A 23,835-nucleotide genomic window follows, 5' to 3' on the forward strand; every position below is an offset into this window, starting at 1 on the left:
CGCCTACTCCCAAATTGTCATTTATGGGTTACGATTAGGTTAGTATTTCCTTAATTAATATAATTAACTAAAAATGTTAAACAATTAAATATAAATAAACTTTCTTTCCCACAACATATTTATGTATATAATATAAAAGATAAATAACTTAACAATTTAATCCCAATCAAAGTGGAATATGGGCAAATCACAAAATAGGAAAGCCGAAGAAAAATTAGTAATTGGGAGTAGTAAAGTAATTTAGCAATGACCAAATATGGATATAATTAGGCTTATATATAAATATATACACATATATATAAAATAAGTATTCTATCTGTCAACTTTCGCTCACATATCCTAATCTTGCTCCCACTTTTCCTTCATTAGCCCTCAGAATCCCTTTCATTCAAGAAACATTGTTTCATCTATATACATACCCATATTATATATATATATATACAAGTATATTATGAATTCTGTTGAAGAAATAAAAGAAGGGCAGTTATAATAACCTTTTTTTTTATTTTTTTTTCAGAAGAGAACAATATATAGAGATATATCATATATGGGTAGAGGAAGAGTTGAGATGAAGAAGATAGAGAACTTGAGTAGCAGACAGGTCACCTTCTCCAAGAGACGCAATGGGTTGATGAAGAAAGCTAGAGAATTGTCTGTTTTATGCGATGCTGAGGTTGCTGTCATCGTCTTCTCTAGCTCTGGAAAACTTTACGAATATTCGAGTACCAGGTTACATACATCTATTTCTATCTGTACCCATCATTTTTATAAGAATTTTACTTAATTTAAACTTTTTGTATTTGATTTTTTAAATTTTTTTGAAAATATTATGAAATAAAAGGGGTTTTAGGAATTAAGTAAGTTAATCAATTTCTGTGTTCTTCAATTCCAGGAATCAATTTAGTTAAGGTTAAATGATAAATTAAGATAATTTCATAATTTGGAATCAATTAAGATTAATTAAGTATAGATTAAAGAAACCAAAAGTCCCGGGGAGGAAAAAAGAAAGCTGGGAAATCTGGAGAGTTTATAGGGAGTTGCAGTTTTTGTTTTGGCAAATTACGTTAGCAAAATAAATGGGAATAAGAAAGTGGCCCCATAGTTTAGTAAATTCTCCAAGTTGACCACATATTTTTTCCTTTTTCTGAATAAACCCCCAATTTTTCGTTGGATTAACTTTATGGCCCAAAATTTTTAAGAGCGCAAGGCTGATCTTAACTTGGATTAAATGGATTTTCGGCTCATCAAAAAAATTTACATGGGCTTTTGACCATTGCCGATATTGTATCTAAATACAATAAGGTTAAAACTGTAATATTACTATTTTATTTGGGATTGATATGTATATATTGAGGACTTGAGGGGTAAACTGTTATAAATTTTACTTTTAGGGTAACCCTTACTAATCATCCAAAAGGCTTGGCACAAACTAATTTCGCCATAATATAAATGTATTCACAAGTTATAACTATTGTATAAATTATAATTTATTTTATTTATTAATTTAAATTTAAATATATTTATTTTTTAAATATCAAAGTTTATCTTTTAAAAAAATTTGATGAAAATTTAAATTTTATTCAACTGAAAAAATTCCAACAATAGCATATATAGTTAACAGATTTTAATTAATAATTATTTTTGTTATTTTGAAATTTTTATCTAGTACAAATTGATTATATATTGTGTTGTATTGAAAAAATTATAACATAAACTATACCCTTATATATAATTTATTTAATTTTGTTTGTAAAATCTTTTATATGTTTTAATATAAAATCGTGTTGCATATAATTGAATTTAGTTAATTGGTCCTAATATTTTGTAGTATAATTTTTATATAAACATTACTAAATTACTATAAAAGGCTTTTTTTTAATATGCGTATTAAATATTTTTGTTTTTGTGAAGTATGGAGAGCGCTATTTCAAGATTGGGAAGAGGTTTGGAGTCCGAATGTAAAAAACAAAGTCACCCCATCACTCGTGGGACAGAGGTATATATATATATATATATATATACAATCTATTTCAATATTAACAGTTTAGTATAAATTTTCAATTTACTTATTTAATTAGGTTTTTCTATTATACTTGTTGACATCTATAAAATTACAATTTATTTTTACTTTTTATAAAATTTAAAGTTTATAAGAACTGAGGAATGATTTTAAGATATCATAATTGTAACGACCCCGAAAATTTAAAATGAAATGTGTATTAAAAATATCAAATGCGAAAGCGAAGTCAAAATTTTGATTAACATCCCTTACACAATAACCAAAACGTACTCAAAACATGAAATTACGAATTAAATAAGAGAGATAATCGAGATAAGAACTATAAATATAGCTATGTAGTCTTTAGGCGTCCCCTTCGTCGTCCTCCTGCGGAACGGGTTCGGAAACAATGTCTTCCTGATCTGAAATGATTAAATAAGGAATGAGCTACACTAGCCCAGTAAAGACATCACGATATCCCACCGTCACGGAGGTAAAGGTGGGTAGAAAACACAAAAAGACCAATGGAGCATAATTTACAACAAATCCTTTTGCCAATAATAAATCCTTTACCATCCACTCACCTCGGTGAAATTCATAAAACAATATACGAAAGCAATAACATTATCATCATCATGAAATCATATAAACTGTATAACATGATATTTATCACGCTTTTTATAATTCAATCATTACACAACATATTTTCCTCATTTACCAGTCTACTAGTATCCATGGGGATCCATAGGGGTCCCGCTACCCGTTAACCCTTAACACTTGAAACTAGATTCCAGGGCCGTCCCCATACCCCGTCCGGTATGGGCGCCAAAACACATAAGGTCTCCATACCCCGTCCGATATGAGAGACCACCATCCCAGTAGGGTTCCCTACGGACCCGGTCCGTCCACCATCTCTCAGGATATCTAGTCAGGCTGACCACATTATACAATTATCAATTTACATAATCTTTCATTCTCCTTTTCCTCAGTCAGCATCATCAATTTACATACAAACAAGCAAACAGTAATTTATGCCAAACAAGACAACATACAACATCGGTTTCTCAGTCATTCAACCCATAATCAATAAAACAGTAAAATATGCACGCGAAACAATGAAATGAAAACATCAGACCTCATACTGCATTTAAAACTGTAAAATATGTCAAATAACAGTTAACCGACAAACACACTAGACTCGGGCTTCATTAGCGACCTTAAGCAATTTCACACATTCGTTGATTCAAGAAATACCGTTTTATCATTTTTGAACTTTAATACCGTGATAGGAAATAGAGTGAGGGGTCCTTACTTGTTTCGGGGTCCGAACACGGCTTCACAGTGCGCCTACAAGCTGTCCCTAATTTCCCCTGAATTTTTCCCGGGGAACTGAAACGCACTACTGGTACCTGCACGTGTTCCAAAAAATCCCAAATTAGGCCCAGGGCCCTTTTTTAGCCAATATCGCAATTCCGGCACGGCGGCTCCGCCGTGCTCCGGTGACGGCGCCGCCACAAGCGGCGGCGATTCGCCTCAGTTTGGCCGTTTTCGGCTGTTTCTGGCCAAATTCGGCCACATTTGCATCGGTCCTTGCGATAAAACAACCCTAGGGCCCTCGGGGGACCAAAAAATTACGGAAAACTGAAGCTTACCGGCGGCGATGCTCTCGGGTGCGGCAGCTCTCCAGTGAGGTTCGTGTTTTGGTGATTCGGCTCTGATCAACCTGTAGAGAAAAGAATGGTGATCACGGTGATATAAAAATTGCATCAAACGGAGGCCAGGAAGGGCCTCATCGGAGGCAAAAACCGAGGAGGGGCGCGGCTGCGCCGCTGGATTTCGGCCGTGTTTTTCGGCCGTTTGGCAGGGATTTTAGCTCCGATTTGGCCACAGGGAAAATCAGCGTGGAAAAACGAGTCGGGGGTATGAAATTTACCTCGATCGGCAGTCAAAAATCTCCCCGGTGCGGTGGCGGGTGGCGGCGGCCTTCTCCGGCGAGGACATGCGGCTAGGGTTTTTGTGGTCAGGTGTGGGGGTTCTATTTATACCCTTTTGCCTTTTGATCTCAGCCGTCCATTTTTGATTGAATCTGGGCCGTCCGTGCGATTGCATCTGGGCCGTCCGTGCGCACGCTTGATATGGGCCGTCCGATCACGCGTACGCAGATCGCCAACGTGGCCCGTCCCCGGTCGACGTGGTTTTGCCACGTGGCAGGTACTGGTTGGCCAGGACTACTGACTAGGTCTGCTGACGTGGCGCTTTTTTTTTTTTAAACTTAATAAAAATATTTAATAATAAAATAATAAATTTTTCCAAATTTTATGGACGTTACAATAATTATTATTTTATTACATTTAGATATTATATATATATTGAAATGCATACATTTGGATGCATGCAAAATGTTGCACAAATTAAATGATAAGTAATTAATTTGTACGACTGGTTATTTCATGTCAAGTTTTGTCCTCTTGTATATGTTTTTTATTTTTATTTTAAAGTTTTTGAAATTAATTAATTAATAATAATTTAGATATATATTAATATATTATCGTTTGATAGGTACATCATGAACATCAAATAAGTTTACCTGAAACGAACACCTTAAAAGAGGAGGTAGTTAGATTAAGGTCGGCATACATGTAAGTTATTATATATATATATATATATATAAATTGATAGTTATTAAATTTAATTATTGTAATAATTTTATGAATTAATTAATTTGTGATTTACATTAATAAACTCACAAAATGAATTTGTATTTGCAGGAAAATGAATGGGAAGGAATTGGATGGATTGAGTTTCAAAGAACTGCAGCAATTAGAGCATCAATTAAGTCAAGGGTTACTATCTATTAAGGACAAAAAGGTACCATCATACATATATATATATATATATGTGTGTATATAATTCAAAATTAATAAATCAAATTACCTGTCAAATGGTTAATTAATTAAGGTTATGTTATTATTTTTTCCTTATAAAATTAAATCAATAGTTATAACAATAGAAGATCTATGAATTAAAGCCCATATATATATATATGCACATAAACTTATATGCATATATATATATATATAGGTAGAAATGGTGATTGAAATTCTTGTTTAAGCAGGAGCAAGTTATACTGGAGCAGCTTAAGAGATCAAGGTTACAGGTAAATTTCTAAATTATATTAAAAGGGAATAAGTTTCATTTACCAAATTTTATTATCTTCTTTAATTTATTTATCTGTTATATAATTATATATTCTCAGGAACAAAAGGCAATGTCAGAGAATGAAATATTACGCAAACAGGCAAGTGCTATATATGTATGTATGTGTGTGTATATATATATATATATGTATGTATGCTACATTTATGTTTATAATGTTATTAATATTATTGTATAAACAATGCAGATAGAGGAGCTTGAAAGAAAATCAAAGCCAAATAGCCAGGAATTAAATCAAGGTTGTTTGGTTAAGGAGATAAGAGCATTCTCATTAACAGTCTCCAAACCCGAATATGATATCTCCTCAGCCGATGATTATGATCGCGATGATCATTCCGACACCTGCTTGCATTTGGGGTAACGCCAATTTTAATTTATTATTATTATTTTAAGATTCAATGTCGAATTCTAAATGGGCAAAAGATTAATCCTTGTTTTTAATAATTAATTTGAAATTTTTATAATTAACAGTTGGAGATTATAAGAAACACAAATATTATATGGTGCAATCGGACTAAAATAATTATAATTAATTATTAATTGTAGTATATTAATCGATTTATCATTAATGTGTAACTTTTTGATCAGATTATCAACAAATTATCATCGGAAAAAGATCAAGGTAGATAAAATTGAGAGTGTAAGTACTCCTTGCAACAACTAGCATATACATATATATATATATATATATATGTATTACCCTATATTTGTGATTTTTGTTCTTCTGAATAATTTAATAGTGTGTATTTTCTAATAGTTAAACATCTATAACCTTTACTCACAGGGTATGAGTATAAATTCATACCACTTCCTTGAAACAATGGTGGTCGGTAATTTATAAGATTAAAATATTTTATAATTTAATTTATAATCCAAATTTTAAAATTAAATAATTAGTGTGAGTAGTTAAACAGCCCTCCTAGGGATTCATATGGCCGCATGTTTTTATCTGTGGATTATTTAATAATTATATAACAATTAGATTAATCTGCATGATATCAGTAAAACTACTAATTGTTTCCACGTGGAATAATTTGTGGCCATTCTATGAAGCATGATAATTATTTAAATTAATGATAATTATTATAATGATTAGTTTAGTAAAGCAATATATATATAATTTTGTAAAGAGGTGTTTAGGTTTCCAAAATTGATAGGGACAAATTGCAAAGTGGCCTCTCATCAACATAATTTTTGCATTGACTTTTGATAATCACGCACGCTTCAAATTCTTTAAATTAAAAAATTAATTAAGAAATATTAATGGAGCTATAAGTACGTAATTTCATTATTATTTAAATTAAACAATTAATTAATTAGTATGTTAATATTCAGTAAATATTGAATATTGAATAAATATAAATATTAAATAATTAGTAGTTTTTTTTTTTTTTTTTTATTGCTGTAAATGTAAGTACTGTTTGGGCATTGACTTTGGACTATTTTTTTCTGTCCCTTCCAACTATTTGGGTCTCCACGTTGTTTCAATTTTCAACCACTCTTGATAACAGTCACGACCTCATTGATTCTCATCCGACGGTCAGAATTAAATTAATAATATTTTTTAAGTAGAAGAATAATGTAAGTATAAGTTGGAAACCATAATATTACTTATAAATAATATTAATTCAGTAATCAAATTATAATTTTTTAAATATTAATTACCTACCACTTAAAATATTATCATAATGAAATTAACTTCAAATACCTTTATGACGTGTGGTTCTTATTAATGAAAACACAATTTATTTGGAGTATTGGTTAAATAATTACGTACATCTCTTTAATTAATATATGTAGACAAATTTAGTGATTACATTTTTTTTCAAAAACTTATAAATTTTATTAACTAAATAATATATGCACATAATATTAACACATTAATTTAATAAATAAGATCATAAAATTATATTTAAAAATTATAAATTTAAATTTCAATAATAATATATAATTATTATTTTGCGTCTACGTTACAAATTAATAAATATTTAATTTAATGAAATATTTGATATATAAATATCTTACAACCATAACCAAAATATCCCAAATATACGTACACATATATATATATATATATATATATAAAGAGAGGGCTGAGGTTTGGTCGGAAGAGAGAGAAATATCAATAATGACGATGAGCACAAGCCTCCATAGTCTTCCTTTATATTGGCCTGTTTAAAAACAGTAATCATCATCTTTGTCGGCCGCTTTCTTCATTCTCTCCTTCTGCTTCTTCTTCTTCTTTAATTTCTCTTTCATTCTCTTCGTCATTTCTTTTCTTTATCGCAGACCTTTCTCTTCTACCGTCCCCCACCTTCGCCGGACATCGGTAGCCTCATGCTTCTCAATTCTTTTCCGCACAAAAACCCATCAACCCAACCTCTCTTCTCTCTCTCTCTATATATATATATACATATATATATATATTATAGCATATATAGATATATACCATGAGCAGACATCACCAAGAAATGGCTCTGCAGAGAAGCACCACCACATACAGAGCCAACAGAAAAGTCACCCCTTCAACTTATACCCGATCTACTTCATCTATTGCCTTTCTCCACTCCCAAGAAATCGACTCCCATAACCTCATCCTTCGTCCCACGCAGTCCTCCCCCATCTCCTCCTTCCAACGCCTCAACAAACTTCACTTAACATTCTCCTCCGTTCTCCGTTCTCTCTTCAGCTTCGTAGCCTTCCCCACCATCATCTCTCCCACCACCTGCAAATGGATCACTGTACCATCTCAACTCTCTCTCGGCCGCAAAGTCACCGGAACTCTCTTCGGCCACCGCCGCGGTCATGTAACCTTCGCAGTCCAGGACGACCCACGGTACGACCCCGTCCTCCTTCTTGAACTCGCCATGTCCACGTCAACGCTGGTGAGGGAGATGTCTTCTGGTCTGGTCCGGATTGCTCTGGAATGCGAGAAGGTTTCGCAGAACGGCGGTCGGTCGGGAGGGAAGTTGTTTCATCAACCCTTGTGGACCATGTACTGCAACGGGAGGAAGTGTGGGTACGCGGTGACGCGCACGTGCACGGAGACGGACTGGCACGTGCTGGGGATGGTTCGGAGCGTCTCGATCGGGGCAGGGGTTATTCCGGCAGTGGAGGACGGGCGGAAGAAGAACGGTGTTGGTGGCGATGGTGAGTTGGTTTACATGAGAGCCAAGTTTGAGCGAGTCGTTGGGAGTCGTGACTCAGAGGCGTTTTACATGTTGAATCCGGATAACAACGGAGGCCCTGAACTCAGTATTTTTCTACTTCGAGTGTGAATGTAGAAAAGTATTAATAATTTTAGGTAATAATTAAATTAATAGTTGAAGATGATTAATGGTTGTTTGGTCGCTTGTACGATTTATTATCTTCTCTCTCTCGTTTTTTTTTTTTTTAAATTTTCATTCATACGTATCATATGGATTGGGTCTCACCCTTGTTTTCTCTTGTTTAATTAACAACTGTAGAAATAAATTTTACGACGAAAAAAAAGTAAATAAATTTATTTTGAATTTAAGGATTTTACAACAAATTATATATATATATATATATATATATTCATATGCATGTGAAGTGGATATATAGGATTACTCCATACACTAAAAGCAACAAAATGGTATTTTATCGATTAATCTTGCTAACTTATTAATATCTACAAAGTATATGAGGAAGGAAAGTAAGGAAATATCTTGAATCCCTACAAGAGGCGCAAAATTGGATAGTTGCCATGCGAGAGAAACCCTATTAGGGGTTCAAAAAAATGTTCCAAAATAATCGACTTAGAGGAAAAGAAGTTATTTATACCTTGATTAAATTAGGTACACGAACACCATAGCTCTATAGTTGCATTTTCTTCTTACGGGTTTAATAAGATGGTGCGTTTTGATTTCTTCAATAAAATGGGTTTACGCACACAATCCATGCGTCCAACATAATGTCCAATAATTTGTCCATTGTCATTTGTTAGTTACATATAGTTACTGCACTTCTATATTAAATTTTCTCTCTAATGAGATGACAATCTAGCTCAATATTTAGTTACTTTGTGGAATATAGGATTAACAACTATATATATAGTTGCTGTATTGTCACAATAAAATTTTGTCCCTTCCTCATGCTTTACTTAAAGGTTATTTAAGAGATATATGATATATGTGAGTTCACAGTATACACTGACCATAACTCTGTATTCTATTTCCACTGATGATTTAGACACTGTATATTGTTTATTAAATTTCCAAGATACTAACGAATTTTCAAGCAATATAAACTATCATGTAACATATTTTCTAGTGTCATGGAAACCTGATAAGTTACTGTTAGTGTAGGCTTTAGTTTAATTTAGACATATTAGAATAAAACAAATACTGTTTGGACATTCCTTTAACATACTTCAACTGTAAATGCCCCAAAAATACCAACAAAAAAAAGATGATAATTTAAGTGCGGAAGCAAAATAAAAGGGTTAAGGTTTACATTCCTTACATAATAACTTAAAAATATTAAATAGTATTACGAAATTCACTTTTTTGAAAGAAACATAAGAAATAAGGAAATAAATATAAAAGAGAAAATATATATCATCTATTCGCAATCTTCATACGGATTGGGCTCCAGAACTTGGTTCTCTTGATCTGAAATGATTAAATAAGGAATGAGCCTACACTATCCTAGTAAAAATATCACATTATATCACCGATACAGGAATAAATGTGAGTATAAAAATAAAAACAATTAATGGAGCGCTAAATTTAGTAAATTCATTTATCAATCATAAAATTATTTACTGTTCATTTACCACAGTGGAATTTATGAAAACAACCTATGCAGATAATAATATCATACGGATCATAATTTCATGTAGGATCGGCAACATAGCACATATCATAAATCTATACACATCATCAAATAACTAAATAATAACTGTCACCTTTTCACCAGCCTACTAGTATCCATGAGGATTCATAGGGATGTTCTCACTACACGTGACATCTTTCCTTTAACAATCTCAACTACAGGTCGTCCTCATACCCCATCCGGTATGAGCACCAAATTATTAAACCTCAATACCCCGTCCGGTATGAGGGTGAAACAGACCGTCCCCATACCCCGTCCGGTATGAACACCATATTATCAAGTCTGTATACCCCGTCTGGTATGAGACAACGTTCACGGTAGGATTCTCTATGTACTCGGTCCATCCACCATCTCCTAAAATATTTAGTAAGGCTGTCGTTCCATCTGTTTATTTAATCACACAACTTTTTCATTTTGCTCCGGTCAACCTGTAGAGAAGAACATGGTGATCACAACAGTGAAAAAATTACATAGAACGGAAATCGGAAAGGGCCTCATTGGAGGCGTTTTGTGAAATTCCCTGCAACAGTGCCACCGAGCTTTGCCGACGCTTTTCGGTCAATTGGCTGGTCATTTTCTTCTGATTTGGCCACGGGTGAGCTTAAAATTGAATTTTGAGCAAAAGAAAAAGTTTTTACCTTTTTTGGCGGTCGGAAAGGGTTCCGGTGCGGCGGTGGGTGGTTGCAGCTCCTTCTCGGCGGCCAGGTCTTCTTCTCCGGTGAGGAGTTCTGGCAGCTAGGGTTAGGATTTGGTGCGAATGGGGGTTATTTATATCCGTCCGCTTTTGATTTGGGTCATCCATCGCGTTTGATCTGGACTGTCCGATTGCGATTAAATAGGGAGTGAATCTGGACCGTTCCTCGCGATCCAATCTAGGTCATCCATTGTGATCCACTCTGAACCGTCCGATTGCGTTCAAATCTGACTGTCCGAGCGCGTGGGAATGGATTTGGGCCGTTCGATCGTGGGCACGCAGATCGCCCGCGTGGCACTGCGTCAGCGTCTGTTACCATGCGGCGTGTCCTGATTCACCAGGCCTGCTGACCAAGCGTCTGATGTAGCGAAACTTCCCAAAATTATATTTTGATCCATTTTTTCTGTTTTTTCTTTAAAAAATACTCCCAAAACCTAAATTTTCACCCCTTTTTTCCTAAAATTATTTTCAATTTAATTCTCAATCAATTTTCCTTCATTTTTATTCTAAATTAAATGAAAAATAAATTATAAAAATTATATTTATAAATTTTAAATTACATACAATTTATTTTAGGATGTTATAACTCTCCCCCCTTTAAAGAAAATTTGGTCCCTCAAATTTGTTTCTCACTTTCAATCAAACAGTTGGAGATATTGGACTCTAAAGTTTGATTCTATCTCCCACGTAGCCTCCCTCGGTGTGTGATTCTGCGATATGACTTTTACAAAGAGAATTTATTGGTTGCGGAGTAATATGCTCTTTCGATCTACAATGCCGATCGGTACTTTCTCGTAGGATAGATCCTCCTGAAGTGGAAAAGGATCGTGAGCCAAGACATGAGAGGGGTCCGGGTTGTACTTGTGTAGCATGGACAAATGAAACATATTATGGACCTTAGAAAATTCTGGAGGCAGTGCTAGTATGTAGGCAGCAGTACTAATTCTGTCTAAGATTTCAAATAGTCCAATAAATCGGGAGTTCAGTTTTCCCCTATTATCGAACCTACTGATTTTCTTTAAAGGAGTGACCTTAAGGAACACCCGATCGCCTTTCTCAAATTCCAAATCCCTCATCCGGGTGTCTACATAACTCTTCTGTCTGCTCTAAGCAGTCTAGATGTTTTTTCTGATCTTAACTATTTTGGATGTAATCTCATCTACCAAATATGGGCCAAACAGTTTTCTATCACCCACTTCTTCCCAACGAATTAGTGATCTGCATGGGCGCCCACATAACGCCTCATACAGAGTCATGCCAATACTCGCTTGGTAGCTGTTGTTGTAGGCGAACTCTATCAGGGGTAGATGGTCATCCCAATAGCCCCCGAAGTCAAGAACACAAGCTCGGAACATATTCTTAAATGTGCGAATCGTCCTTTCTGACTATCCATCGGTATGAGAGTGGAATGCAGTACTAAGAGACAACTTCGTTCCCATGGCTTGCTGAAAGCTATACCAAAACTGAGAAGTGAACCTGGGGTCTCTGTCGGACACTACTGTCACTAGCACTCCATGTAATCTGACTATTTTCCAGATATACATTCTTGGTAATTTATTCTAAGGGATCGGTCATCCTGATGGCCAAAAAGTGAGAAGACTTGGTAAGTTGGTCAACAATTACCCAGATGGCATCATGTCCTGAGTGTGCTTTAGGTAATCCTGTCACGAAGTCCATGGTGATATGTTTGCACTTCCACTCTGGGATTAGCAATGACTGAAGTACCCCGCCTGGGCGTTGATGCTCTGCCTTGACCCGTTGACATACCAAACACTTAGAAACAAAGTCAGGTATATCTCTTTTCATCCAATTCTACCAAAATCGGAGTCGCATACTTTGGTACATCTTAGTGCTTCCAGGATACATGACAAACTTTGAGCTATGGGCCTCCGTCATAATGTCCTTCTTTAACTCACTGTCACTTGGAACACACATCCTGACTTGGAACCTAAGCAACCCATCGGCGGAGACTCAAAATTTTGAGTTAGCTCCTTGTTATACATCTTTCTTAAGGGCTGCTAGGGTGAAGTCGGCGAAGTGAGCTTCCCTTATTCTCTAGATTAACTCAGGGTGAACGGCTAAGTGGCCCAAATATGTGACTCTCCTTAGGTACTGAAGCCATATCTGTTGTGTGACCCCTATTTGCTTGCATTCTGAAACCATTAATTGGGCTAATATACCTACATTTTTCCTGCTGAGTGGTCGGCTACCACGTTGCCCTTACCCGGGTGATAAAAGATGTCGCAATCATAGTCCTTGAGAAGTTCTATCAACCTTCTCTGATGTATGTTGAGATCCTTTTGAGTGAATATATATTTCAAACTCTTATGATCGGTATAAATCTAAAAGGTCTCCCCATACAATGGCGCTAAGTTTTAAAGGCGTGTATGATTGTGACAAGCTCTAAGTCGTGGGTGAGATAATTTTTCTCATGACTTTTCAATTGTCTGAACCCATAGGTTATGACCTTCCCATGCTGCATCAACACACAACCCAGACCTAGGTAGGAGGCATCACTGTAAATTGTATATCCACCCGATCTGCTCGACAATGGCAACATAGGTACAGTAGTCAGCCACTTCTTTAGTTCTAAAAAACTTCTTTCACAGTTCTCGTTCCACTCAAACTTGACATTTTTCTTCGTGAGTCGAGTCAAAGGAGTAGCTAATTAGAAAATCCTTTCACAAACTTGCGATAATAACCCGCTATTCTCAGAAAACTATGGATCTCTTTAACTGATGTCAACTTTTGCCAACCGATAACTACTTCAATCTTTTCAGGGTTCACTGACACTCTATCTTTTAATATGATGTGTTCCAAAAAGGTGGTCTGTTCAAGTCAGAACCCACACTTACTCAACTTTGCATACAGCTTCTCTTCTCTAAGAACTTGCAAAACTTGAGTAAGATGGTGGGCGTGTTCCTTTCTGCTTTTTGAATAAATCAAGATGTCATCAATGAACATGATAACAAACTGATCCAGGAATTGTTTGAAAATCTTGTTCATCAAGTCCATGAAGATGGCTGGAGCGTTAGTTAATCCAAAAGACATGACCAGGAACTCATAGTGCCCATACCTGGTTCGAAAGGCTATCTTAGAGATGTCTTCTGCCCTAATTCTTACCTGATGGTAACCTGAACGCAGGTCTATTTTGGAGAAAATCTGGCACCCTGTAACTAATCTAAGAGGTCATCAATCTTGGGGAGGGGATACTTGTTCTTGATTGTGACTCTGTTCAGACCTCTATAATCAATATATAACCTCAACATCCCATCTCCCTTTTTAGCAAAGGTGACTCCGGTGCCCCGAGGGGACACACTATGTTGGATAAACCCATTGTCCTGCAATTCAGTGATATGTTTTCTCAGTTCTTCCATCTCAACATGGCTCAAGCGGTAAGGAACAACTGAAATGAGCTGGGTACCTATATGAAGGTCTATGGTGAATTTGTCTTCTCTGTCCACTAGCAGTCCGAGTAATTTATCCGGAAACACATATGGAAAGTCTCGAGCTACCAGAATCTGTTGAATGCAAATCTTTTTCTTGGGTTTGCCTAGTTAGAGAAAATAGCAGGGTTAAAGTACTTGATAATAAGAAAATTTTTCGTAAGGGAAAGATGCTAAACAATTTTATTAATTTATAAATGACTCCTCATTAGGAGGATTGAATACAATCTTCTTGCTAAAATAATCTTCGGTGGCGTGATACATCGTTAGTTAGTTCATTCGTAAAATTACATTAAAGTCCCATATGTCTAATTCTATTAGGTCCACACTCAATTTCCTATCTGCTATATCAATGACACAGGCTTTGTATACAGCTTCTTCCAATAATGTCATACTCCCAGCAGTAGATACAAACAATACAAAATCAATTTTATCAGGTAATACATTAAATTCTGATACAAAAATAGGTGAAACAAATGAATGTGATACACTAGTATCAATCAAAACATGAACAAGATAGTTATAGATAGTGTACATACTTTATATCACGTCCGGGTTGGCTTCTGCATCCTGTTAGATGAGATTGTAAGCTCTACCCTGGATAGGAGGTCTGTCCTGATTCTGGTTCCTTGAGCACTCATTCGCATAATGTTGGGCACTACCACATATGCAACAGGTGTTGTTGAGGTGATAGCAGGGTTAGTCCCCATGATCCATACCACAATGCTGACAGATCTTATCGCGTCCTGCCACTGGAGCCTGAGGGGGAGCCTGGATCACCAGCCTGAGCCTCTTGTTCTGTTGAACAGGCGCAGTAGGTACTGGTCTGTGGGGTAGAGCTGAGGGTCTGAGGTTCCCTGCTGCCTAAGAGAGGGTGCGGAAGCTCTTCTCCACTAGCTGTGCCTTAGCCAGAACAGTCGAATAAGTCCTAAATTCCATCACAAACAAATGATGTATGATCTCTAAGCAGAAACCCCACTCGAACCTTCTAGCCTTCCTGCCTTCATCCAACAATGTCTTAGGGGAATATCAGTCCGATTCTAAAAACTTGCGAGCATATTCTGACACAGTCATGTTCCCTTGGACCAATTGTATAAACTTCATCTCTTTCAGATGTCAGAGATGCTCTGGAAGGTATTCTGCACGAAAAGCTGCCAGAAACTGTTCCCAAGTAACTGAAACAGGAAGGGTGATCTGTTTGAGTTCCCACCAGCTGTCTGCTTCTCCCACTAGCATGTAGGTAGCAAGGGTGACTTTCGGTTCGGGAGTCACTCTTAGAATCTTGAAGGCATTCTCTGTCTCTGCTAACCAGTACTCGACATCTTTAAAAGAGGATCCTCCTACAAAAGTAGATGAGTTTAATCTCTTATACCACTCTATGTAGCCTGCGTCAATCATGGGAGAAGCTGGGTCCCGTGGAAGAGGGACTGGGCCATGTTAAGGATGGACTGGGTGGCCCTACGATGGTATTTACTGATACGATGGGGGCACTAAATTGTACTGTGGCGGTGCCAGGTGGTACTGTGGCTAGGGAACCAGATCATACTGTGGTGGTGTCGGGTGGTATTATGGAGGACCAGGGTCGTACTGGGGTGGCTCGGGATCCTCTCGTTGCAGGAATGGCTCAATTTATGGTAGTGGGGGAGGGTCAGGTAGCTCCCTCATTTTCTTCTGGCCCTACTAGGTAGCAATGAGTCTCTACAGTATCTCAAATATCCGGTCAACATCTTCTCTAAGTGAGCCATCAGAGACTGCTCGGTTTAGTGGGGGTCTTCCTCTCATCATTTATCTGTACTTGCATTTCACAAAGAGCGATTGAGTGATAATCCATTGTTTTAGTGTTCCCTAAGAATTTTGTGTAAGGAATGGATTCGAGGAATACAGCTCTGATACCAACTGTAAATACCCCGAAAATACCCACAAAAAATAGATAATAATTTAAGTGCGGAAGCGAAATAAAAAGATTAGGATTTATATTCTTTACACAATAACTTAAAAGTATTAAACAGCATTACAGAATTCACCCTTTTAAAAAAAATACAAGAAATAAGGAAATAAACGGAAAAAATAAAATATTTATCATCTACTTGCAATCTTCTTGCAGATCGGACTCTGAAACCTAGTCCTCTTGATCTGAAATGATTAAATAAGGAATGAGCTACACTAGCCCAATAAGGATATCATATTATATCACCGACATAAAAATAAAGGTGGGTATAAAAATAAAAACAACTAATGGAGTGCTAAATTTAGCAAATTTATTTATCAATCATAAAATCATTTACCGTTCACTTACCGTAGTGGAATTTATGAAAACAACCTATGTAGATAATAATATCATACGGATCATAATTTCATGTAGGATCGGCAACATAGCACATGTCATAAATCTATACGCATCGTCAAATAACCAAACAATAACTGTCATATTTTCACCAGCCTACTACTATCCATGGGGGTTCATATGGATGTCCCCACTACACGTGACCCATTTCCTTTAACAATCTCAATTACGGACTGTCCCCATACCCCGTCCGGTATGAGTGCCAAATTATCAAACCTCAATACCCTGTCCGGTATGAGCGCCAAATTATCAAACCTCAATACCTCGTCCGGTATGAGAGTGAAGCGGGCCGTCTCCATACCCCGTCCGGTATGAGCACCAAATTATCAAGTCTCCATACCCCGTCTGGTATGAGACAACGTTCACGGTAGGATTCCCTATATACCCGATCTATCCACCATCTCCTAGGATTCTAATAAGGCTGCCGTTCCATTTGTTTATTTGATTGCACAACTTTTCCGTTTTTCTTTAGTCTCTATTTTTTAAATCAACTATGATCACATAAGCAAACAAACATGTATCAGGGAATGCAATCATATCTCAAATTTTCAATTAAACAGTAGTCACGTAAGACAACAATTTATGCATTCAAACCATAAAATTGTTATACCAGATACCATCATGCTTTTAGACTATAAAATAAATCATCAGAAATTAACAGTGAACAAATTCTGGTTCAGGCTCCATTAGCAATCCGTAATTAATTATGCACATTTATTTAATTTGCATAAATATCATATTATTATTTATTTAGACTTCAATTCTATGATAAGGAATAGGATGAGAGATCCTTACTTGATTTGGTGTCCGAAAAATTAAGCTGTTCGACTGCGCCTATGGGCGATTCCCGGGTTTCCTGATTTTTTTTTTTTGAAATTAAAACGCGATGATAGTACCTACAAATATCCCAAACAAATCCAATATCAGTCCCGGGGCCCACTTGGCCAATTTTAGAATTCTGGCACGGTGGCTCTGCCGTGCTCCAGCAACGGGCGGTGGTGGTCTGCCTCGGATCGGCTGTTTTCGGCCATTTTCGATCAAATTCGGCCGATTTTGCATCGATCCCTGTTAAAAAATACGTTAAAGGGCCTTGATTAGCCAAAAAAATACAAAAAACTGAAACTCACCAGCGATAGGGCTCTCCGGTGTGGCGGCTCCTCCAGCTCACATTGCGGTTGAGTGTTTTGCTCCAGTCAACTTATAGAAAAGGACACGAGGATCACAACGGTGGAAAAATTACACAAAACGGGAACCAGGAAGGGCCTCATTGGAGGTGTTTTGTGAAATTTCTCGCGGCGGTGCCACGGGGCTTCGTCGGCATTTTTTGGCCAACTGACTGGTCGTTTTGCTCTGATTTGGCCGTGGGTGAGCTTAAAATTGAATTTCAAGCAAAATGGAAAGTTTTTATCTTTTTTGGCGGTCGGAAAGAGTTCCGGTGTGGCTTTTGGTGGCGGCGGCTCCTTCCCGGCGGCCAGGTCTTCTTCTTCGGCGAGGGGTTCTGGCAGCTAGGGTTACGATTTGGTGCGGATTGGGGTTATTTATATCCATATGCTTTTAATCTGGGTCGTTCATCACGTTTGATCTAGACCGTCAGATCGCGATTAAATAGAGAGTGAATCTGGACCGTTCATCGCGATCCAATTTGGGCCGTCCATCGTGATCCACTCTGGACCATCTGATAGTGTTCAAATCTGACCGTCCGATCGCGTTTGGGGAGGGAACGCATCTAGACCGTTCGTGCACGTGAGAATGGATCTGGGTCGTTTGATCGCGGGTAAGCGGATCGCCTGCGTGGCACTACATCAGCGTCTGCTACCACGCGACGAGTCCTGATTCACTGGGTCTGTTGACCGGGCATCTGACGTGGTGAAACTTCCGAAAATTGTATTTTGCCCTCTGTTTTCTGATTTTTCTTTCAAAAATACCCCCGAACCTAAAGTTTCACTCTTTTTTCCCCAAAATTATTTTTAATTTAATCCTCAATCAATTTTACTTCATTTTTACTCTAAATTAAATGAAAAATAAATTATAAAAATTATATTTATAAATTTTAAATTACATACAATTTATTTTAGGGTGTTACATCAACACTTCATATGTTGCATTTGAGTGCAAGTCCCTAGAATATTTTCTAAATTGACTTAGGACTTAGATTGAATATGTTGAATTTTATCTCATTAATGCCACTTACGCGAAGTTCTCCTATCAAACACACCTACATTTTTCAACAAATATAATGCATGCTTCACCTGGCATATATATTCTCTCCTTTTAGACTTGCCCACCTCAATATTGAGAATATACTTTAAAATCTTAGATCTTTGATATTGAACTCACTGTCTAATTTTCTTATCAGTTTATTAATAATGTTTTCATCATTATCAGCAACAATAATATTATCAATATAAATAAGTAGGGTTATTAAACTCTTACCATTGCTCTTTATAAAAAAACTATAATCTGCTCCGAATTTATTGAAACTTGATGACAAACTATGAGAATTTAGCATATCACTGTCTCAAAGTTTATTTGAGCCTGTATAAGCTCTTCAACAACATGCAAACTTTTCATTCCTTTTTTTGGAGTGTCCTGGTGGTAATTCCATGTATATTTTGTTATGCAGACTTCCATATAGAAACACATTATTAACAATCAAACTGATGCAAATGTCATCCCTTCACTATAGCAAACACTAGAAATATTCGAACATATTCAATCTTAACCACGGGTGAGAAGATCTCATGCTAATCTAGACATTCTCTTATGTGAAACCCTTGACTACTAGTCTTATTTTATGTCTTTTAATGGATCCATCTACTTTGAACTTCACTTTGTCAACCCATTTGTAACAAATGGCCTTTTTCCCTACTAGTACATTAATAACCTTTCATGTTTTATTTTTCTTTAGAGCTTGAAGTTCATTCATCATTACTTCTCTCTAGTTTGCATCTTTGCTAGCTTTCTCATGTGATTTTGGCTCTATTTGGGATGTGACATTGAGCACATATCTTTTGTGTCCCTCCTTAAGCCTATCATATCCAACTATTATTGATATAGTTATTGCTGCATTTGTTTGACATTCTGCATTTGTATTTTATGGACCTTGATTTTGGCTTTGTATCTACTCAGATATATAATCTATTAAATATCTAAATGTTCTTCTAACTTTGGTAGATTTCCCTCTTGATATGCTACCAATAATGATATTACTTTTTTCCCTAGTGTTTAGACCTCCCTTTTGCTCTTCATGATTTTGCTCTTTATTTGTGATCATTTGTTCTATCTCTGTCCATGAATCCTCTTCTTTTTTAATTGAATTTCTAATTATATCTTGTATGGGCGAAGTTGTTGTCTATGGGATCATTACAAAATTATCCCCAAACAACAACAAGGAAGATGTTTGTTCTCTTGATTCCTTGTTCTTGCATGGGCACATTCTCTCATGAAAAATTACATTCTTCATACAATAATCTTACATGTTTCTTCATCAAGCAACTTGTATCCATTAGTTCAAACAAGTAGCTTAGAGAAATATATTTTCTGGCTTTAGCATTAAAGTTATGTCTATTTCCTGTCAAAATAGATGTAAATATCAAACATCCAAATACCGTTAAGCAATCATAACTAGGTTTCTTTCCATATAATACCTTAAAATGTATTTTGGAACCTATAATAGGTTGAGGGATTCTATTTATTAGATAAGTTGCAGTAAGTACAAAATCACTTCAATACTTGATATTCAATTCACTTTGAAATTTCAGTGCCTTGAAGTATTGAGTATCTGCTGATATTTCCTCTCCAATCTTTCTTTTTTTTTGGGGGGGGGGGGGGGGGGGGGGGGGGGGAGGGGCGGTCTCTATACAATTTATGTGATGCACAACTCCCTTATCATTATAAAATTTTCCCATCTCAAATTCTTTCCCATCATCACTGTTGATCACTCTTATTTTCCTGTAAAATTTGTTTCAACAACTACACATAAATGCTGTAAATAAAGGCTTGTTTCGGTCTTAGTTTTCATTAAATATATCAATGTGCATCTACTGCAATCATCCACAATTGTCAAAATATTTATAACCATCATAAGAAGTTTCACTACAAGGTCCCCAAATATCATAATACACCAAATTAAAACATTCATTGACTCTACTACTATTGTCAAAAAAAGGGAACTCTATACATTTTAGTTATAAGAAAAACATAACATAGCTCGCATTTTTCTGATTTTGATACATTTAAATCAACAACTAACTTGGAATGTGAAAGATGCACAAATATGTAGTGTCAATTATCAAAAGCTTCTTCCTTCTTGTTGGGGCCTGAAATTGTTGCTACTACAAAAAAATTACTTACTTGAATTCTTCAATTATTAAATTCTCTGAGTTGGCATAACTCATTCTTAATTTCTTTTGCTTTAAGTGATGTGAAATCCAGGATCAACTAACGTGATAAAAAACTTAGCATATAATGATACAGAATATGAGATCAAAACATACAATCCAAAAACCCACATATAACATTAGCATGCAGAAACTTATCCCTAAATAAACTCTCCTTACTTGACCCGCACTCAACAGAGGAGTAAAAACAAAGGTAATAGGGATAATTAAGTTTATTAAAATGTCACAAGGAAAACCTTGATAAGTTCAAATTAATTCAAGAAAAAAATTGATGAAAATATCATAAGTTACCTTGATAAGTAGAAATTAATTTCCTACTCAATAAGAAAGTTGAAGATACCTCCTAAGGAACAACTTAGCCAACAACTAACCAAAACTAAAAGCTTAATTTTATTGATCTCAATTTTTCATTATTACAACTAGAAATTGATGAGCTATTTATATTGTAGGCCATGCGAATAATAAGGAAAAATAATTTCTTAAATTAATAGCAAAATTACATAAGAAAATAAATATAAAATAGAATAAAAAACTTGCAAAATTAAAAAGATTGCTTTCTAAAATAAGATGAATATAATCTATATTTTTAATTAGAGATGATCTTAATTAATTATGGAGATGACTGAGGAAAAAATTAAGAAAGATTATGATAAGTTTGGAAAATGATTAATTGCTCTTATAATCTCCCAAAATCCATGAGATTAAATCTCTCATTAAGGCATGAGATTTGTTTTCCTCTTTCTATTGATTTCCTATGCAGTTTAGGAATGAAATTTACTCATTGGCTGATTCTCCCTTTAAGAAGAATTTTTTTTCCCGTTCTTGCTCATGTCATCCCCTTTTGCTTCACAAATGATTTATCCTCAAATTAAACACTTCTTATGTCGCGATTTCACTAAATCTGCTTTCTTTGAGAAAATATCATCGGATGGGATGTTGTATAAGGTCATTGAAAATCTGTAAAGAATGGTTAGTAACAAAAATAATACTACCTCACGTGTTACACTCTTGTGCTTCATTCACTCTCATTCGTTCAAGTTAAATGTCAAAATTGAATTCTTCTCGAATCAAGGTAACCAAGGTCTGTTTCTGAACTTCAAAAATTCCTAAGAAAGACAGTGGCGAAACAATTCTAGAAGTAATAAGTTCAAACACGCAAATAAAGATAATGTATGTTTTATGTATGACACTAAGTAACTAGGATGCAAATTAGTTACTTAAAGATGTAATGAAATAAAACTACAAGAAAAAAAAGAAACTTAAAGCGCAAGAAAGACAACACAGATATGAATTTTTCCTTGTTTTTGTTTTTCTTTATACGTAAGAAATGGTGCAATGTATATTTTTTTTAATAAGAAGAATAAAAAAAGATGCAAGAGAGTAAGATTTATCTTGAGTCTAAGTTCTGATACTAACTGATGTGAAACCTGTAGTCAACTAACGTGATAAAAAAAATCCCACATATAATGATGTGAAACCCGATATCAGAACATGCATCTAAATCTCACATATAACATTAACATGTCGAAACTTATCCCTATAAACCTTCCCTACTTGACTCCCACTCAATAGGATAGTGAAAACTAAGGTAATAAGGATATACCTATTTATAGTGTAGGTCATGCGAATAATAAGAGAAAAAAATAATCTCTTAAATTAATGACAAAATTACATAGAAAAATAAAAATAAAATAGAATAGGAAACTTGCAACAATTAAAATGATTACTTTTTAAAATATGATAGATATGATCTCCCTTTTCAATTAGAGAAGATCTTAATTAATTATGAAGATGATTGAAAAAAGAATTAAGGAAGATTATGATCAGTTTGGGAAATAATTATTTGCTCCTATAATCTCCCAAAATCCATGAGATTCAATCTCCTATTAACGCATGGGATTTGTTTTCTTCTTTCTCTTAATTTTCTACGTAGTTTAGGAAGAAAATTCACTCTTTGGCTAATTCTCCCTTTAAGAAAAAAAATATTTTCTCTTTCCTTGCTCACATCACTAAGTGTTTTTTAGGTTATAAGGTCCTAAATGATGCAATGTTTTTGTGAAAAAAAATTGAGCAACATAATCTTGTGCCAATCTCCTTACATATATCAAATTAAAATTAAATGAAGGAACACACAATATATTGTTAAGTATGGACATATCACTTAACTAATTGCTCCTACATGAGACACATCTACCATTTCTCTATTTGGTAAAACCACTTTAGAAGTAATATTTAAAATGATCTTAGTGTATAAGTGTGGTGCATGGACAATGTGATATGATGTTTCTATATCTATAGTCCAAGCTTTCATATACATTCGATGAACTATCATTAAAATATGCACATATACAAGAGAATTAAGTTGGCTCCTATGAGGATTTAAAAGTGCATTTTACCATGTTGACTGTGTCCTTATTCTACTGAATGAATGAAATCAATTGATTGTATTATTTTTTTTTTGTCAAAAGATGGTATTCATCTTCATTTTACTACCTAAATGATTCATTAGAGGACACCTGGTTAACAATTGACTGTGTGGATTTTTTTCCTTATGGTTTTTACCCCTTCAATTCTCCCTTCGCTCTATAACATGTTTAACCCATGTGCCCTGTTTATATTGCAACTAGAGGATATAACCTTATTTTGGTTTGTTTTGTAGTATATTTCCAGTGAGTGACCACTTATCTTGTAATATATACATTAACAATTATTTTTGTTTGAGTTTGAGTTCTTACTTATCTTGCTCTTCTCTCTTATATTTAAGGTCATGTCTCTATTAGTTATGAAATCTGCATAGAACTCTCTTTTTCTCCTTCTATTTTATGATAGAAAATACTTCATTCATATTAGGAAGAGGTCTCATCATTTATATATGAGTT

General features: G+C 35.3%; 2 protein-coding genes across 2 annotated transcripts; both read left to right on the plus strand.

Moving 5' to 3' along the window:
* Positions 1-324: 324 nt before the first annotated feature.
* LOC110824954 (agamous-like MADS-box protein AGL18) lies at positions 325-5,971 on the plus strand. Its single transcript, XM_088209883.1, has 8 exons — positions 325-729; positions 1,912-1,996; positions 4,559-4,638; positions 4,768-4,867; positions 5,115-5,156; positions 5,256-5,312; positions 5,403-5,572; positions 5,804-5,971. The coding sequence occupies exons 1-8, from the start codon at positions 548-550 to the stop codon at positions 5,877-5,879; spliced, it is 792 nt and encodes a 263-aa protein (XP_088066009.1). The 5' UTR covers positions 325-547; the 3' UTR covers positions 5,880-5,971.
* Positions 5,972-7,295: 1,324 nt separating this feature from the next.
* Positions 7,296-8,566, plus strand: MIZ1 (MIZU-KUSSEI-like protein (Protein of unknown function, DUF617)). Its single transcript, XM_022056019.2, has one exon. The coding sequence runs from the start codon at positions 7,666-7,668 to the stop codon at positions 8,491-8,493; it is 828 nt and encodes a 275-aa protein (XP_021911711.1). The 5' UTR covers positions 7,296-7,665; the 3' UTR covers positions 8,494-8,566.
* Positions 8,567-23,835: the final 15,269 nt, after the last annotated feature.

This window comes from Carica papaya, chromosome 8, assembly GCF_054855325.1.
Source record: "Carica papaya isolate Zhongbai chromosome 8, ASM5485532v1, whole genome shotgun sequence".
Classification (NCBI taxonomy): domain Eukaryota; kingdom Viridiplantae; phylum Streptophyta; class Magnoliopsida; order Brassicales; family Caricaceae; genus Carica; species Carica papaya.

Excerpts from the sequence above, each read along its gene's own strand:
- LOC110824954 (XM_088209883.1), top strand. The coding sequence starts at position 548 with ATGGGTAGAGGAAGAGTTGAGATGAAGAAGATAGAGAACTTGAGTAGC. Across the intron at positions 730-1,911 it reads TACGAATATTCGAGTACCAG|TATGGAGAGCGCTATTTCAA; the intron begins GTTACATACATC and ends GTTTTTGTGAAG. Across the intron at positions 1,997-4,558 it reads CCATCACTCGTGGGACAGAG|GTACATCATGAACATCAAAT; the intron begins GTATATATATAT and ends ATCGTTTGATAG.
- MIZ1 (XM_022056019.2), top strand. The coding sequence starts at position 7,666 with ATGAGCAGACATCACCAAGAAATGGCTCTGCAGAGAAGCACCACCACA.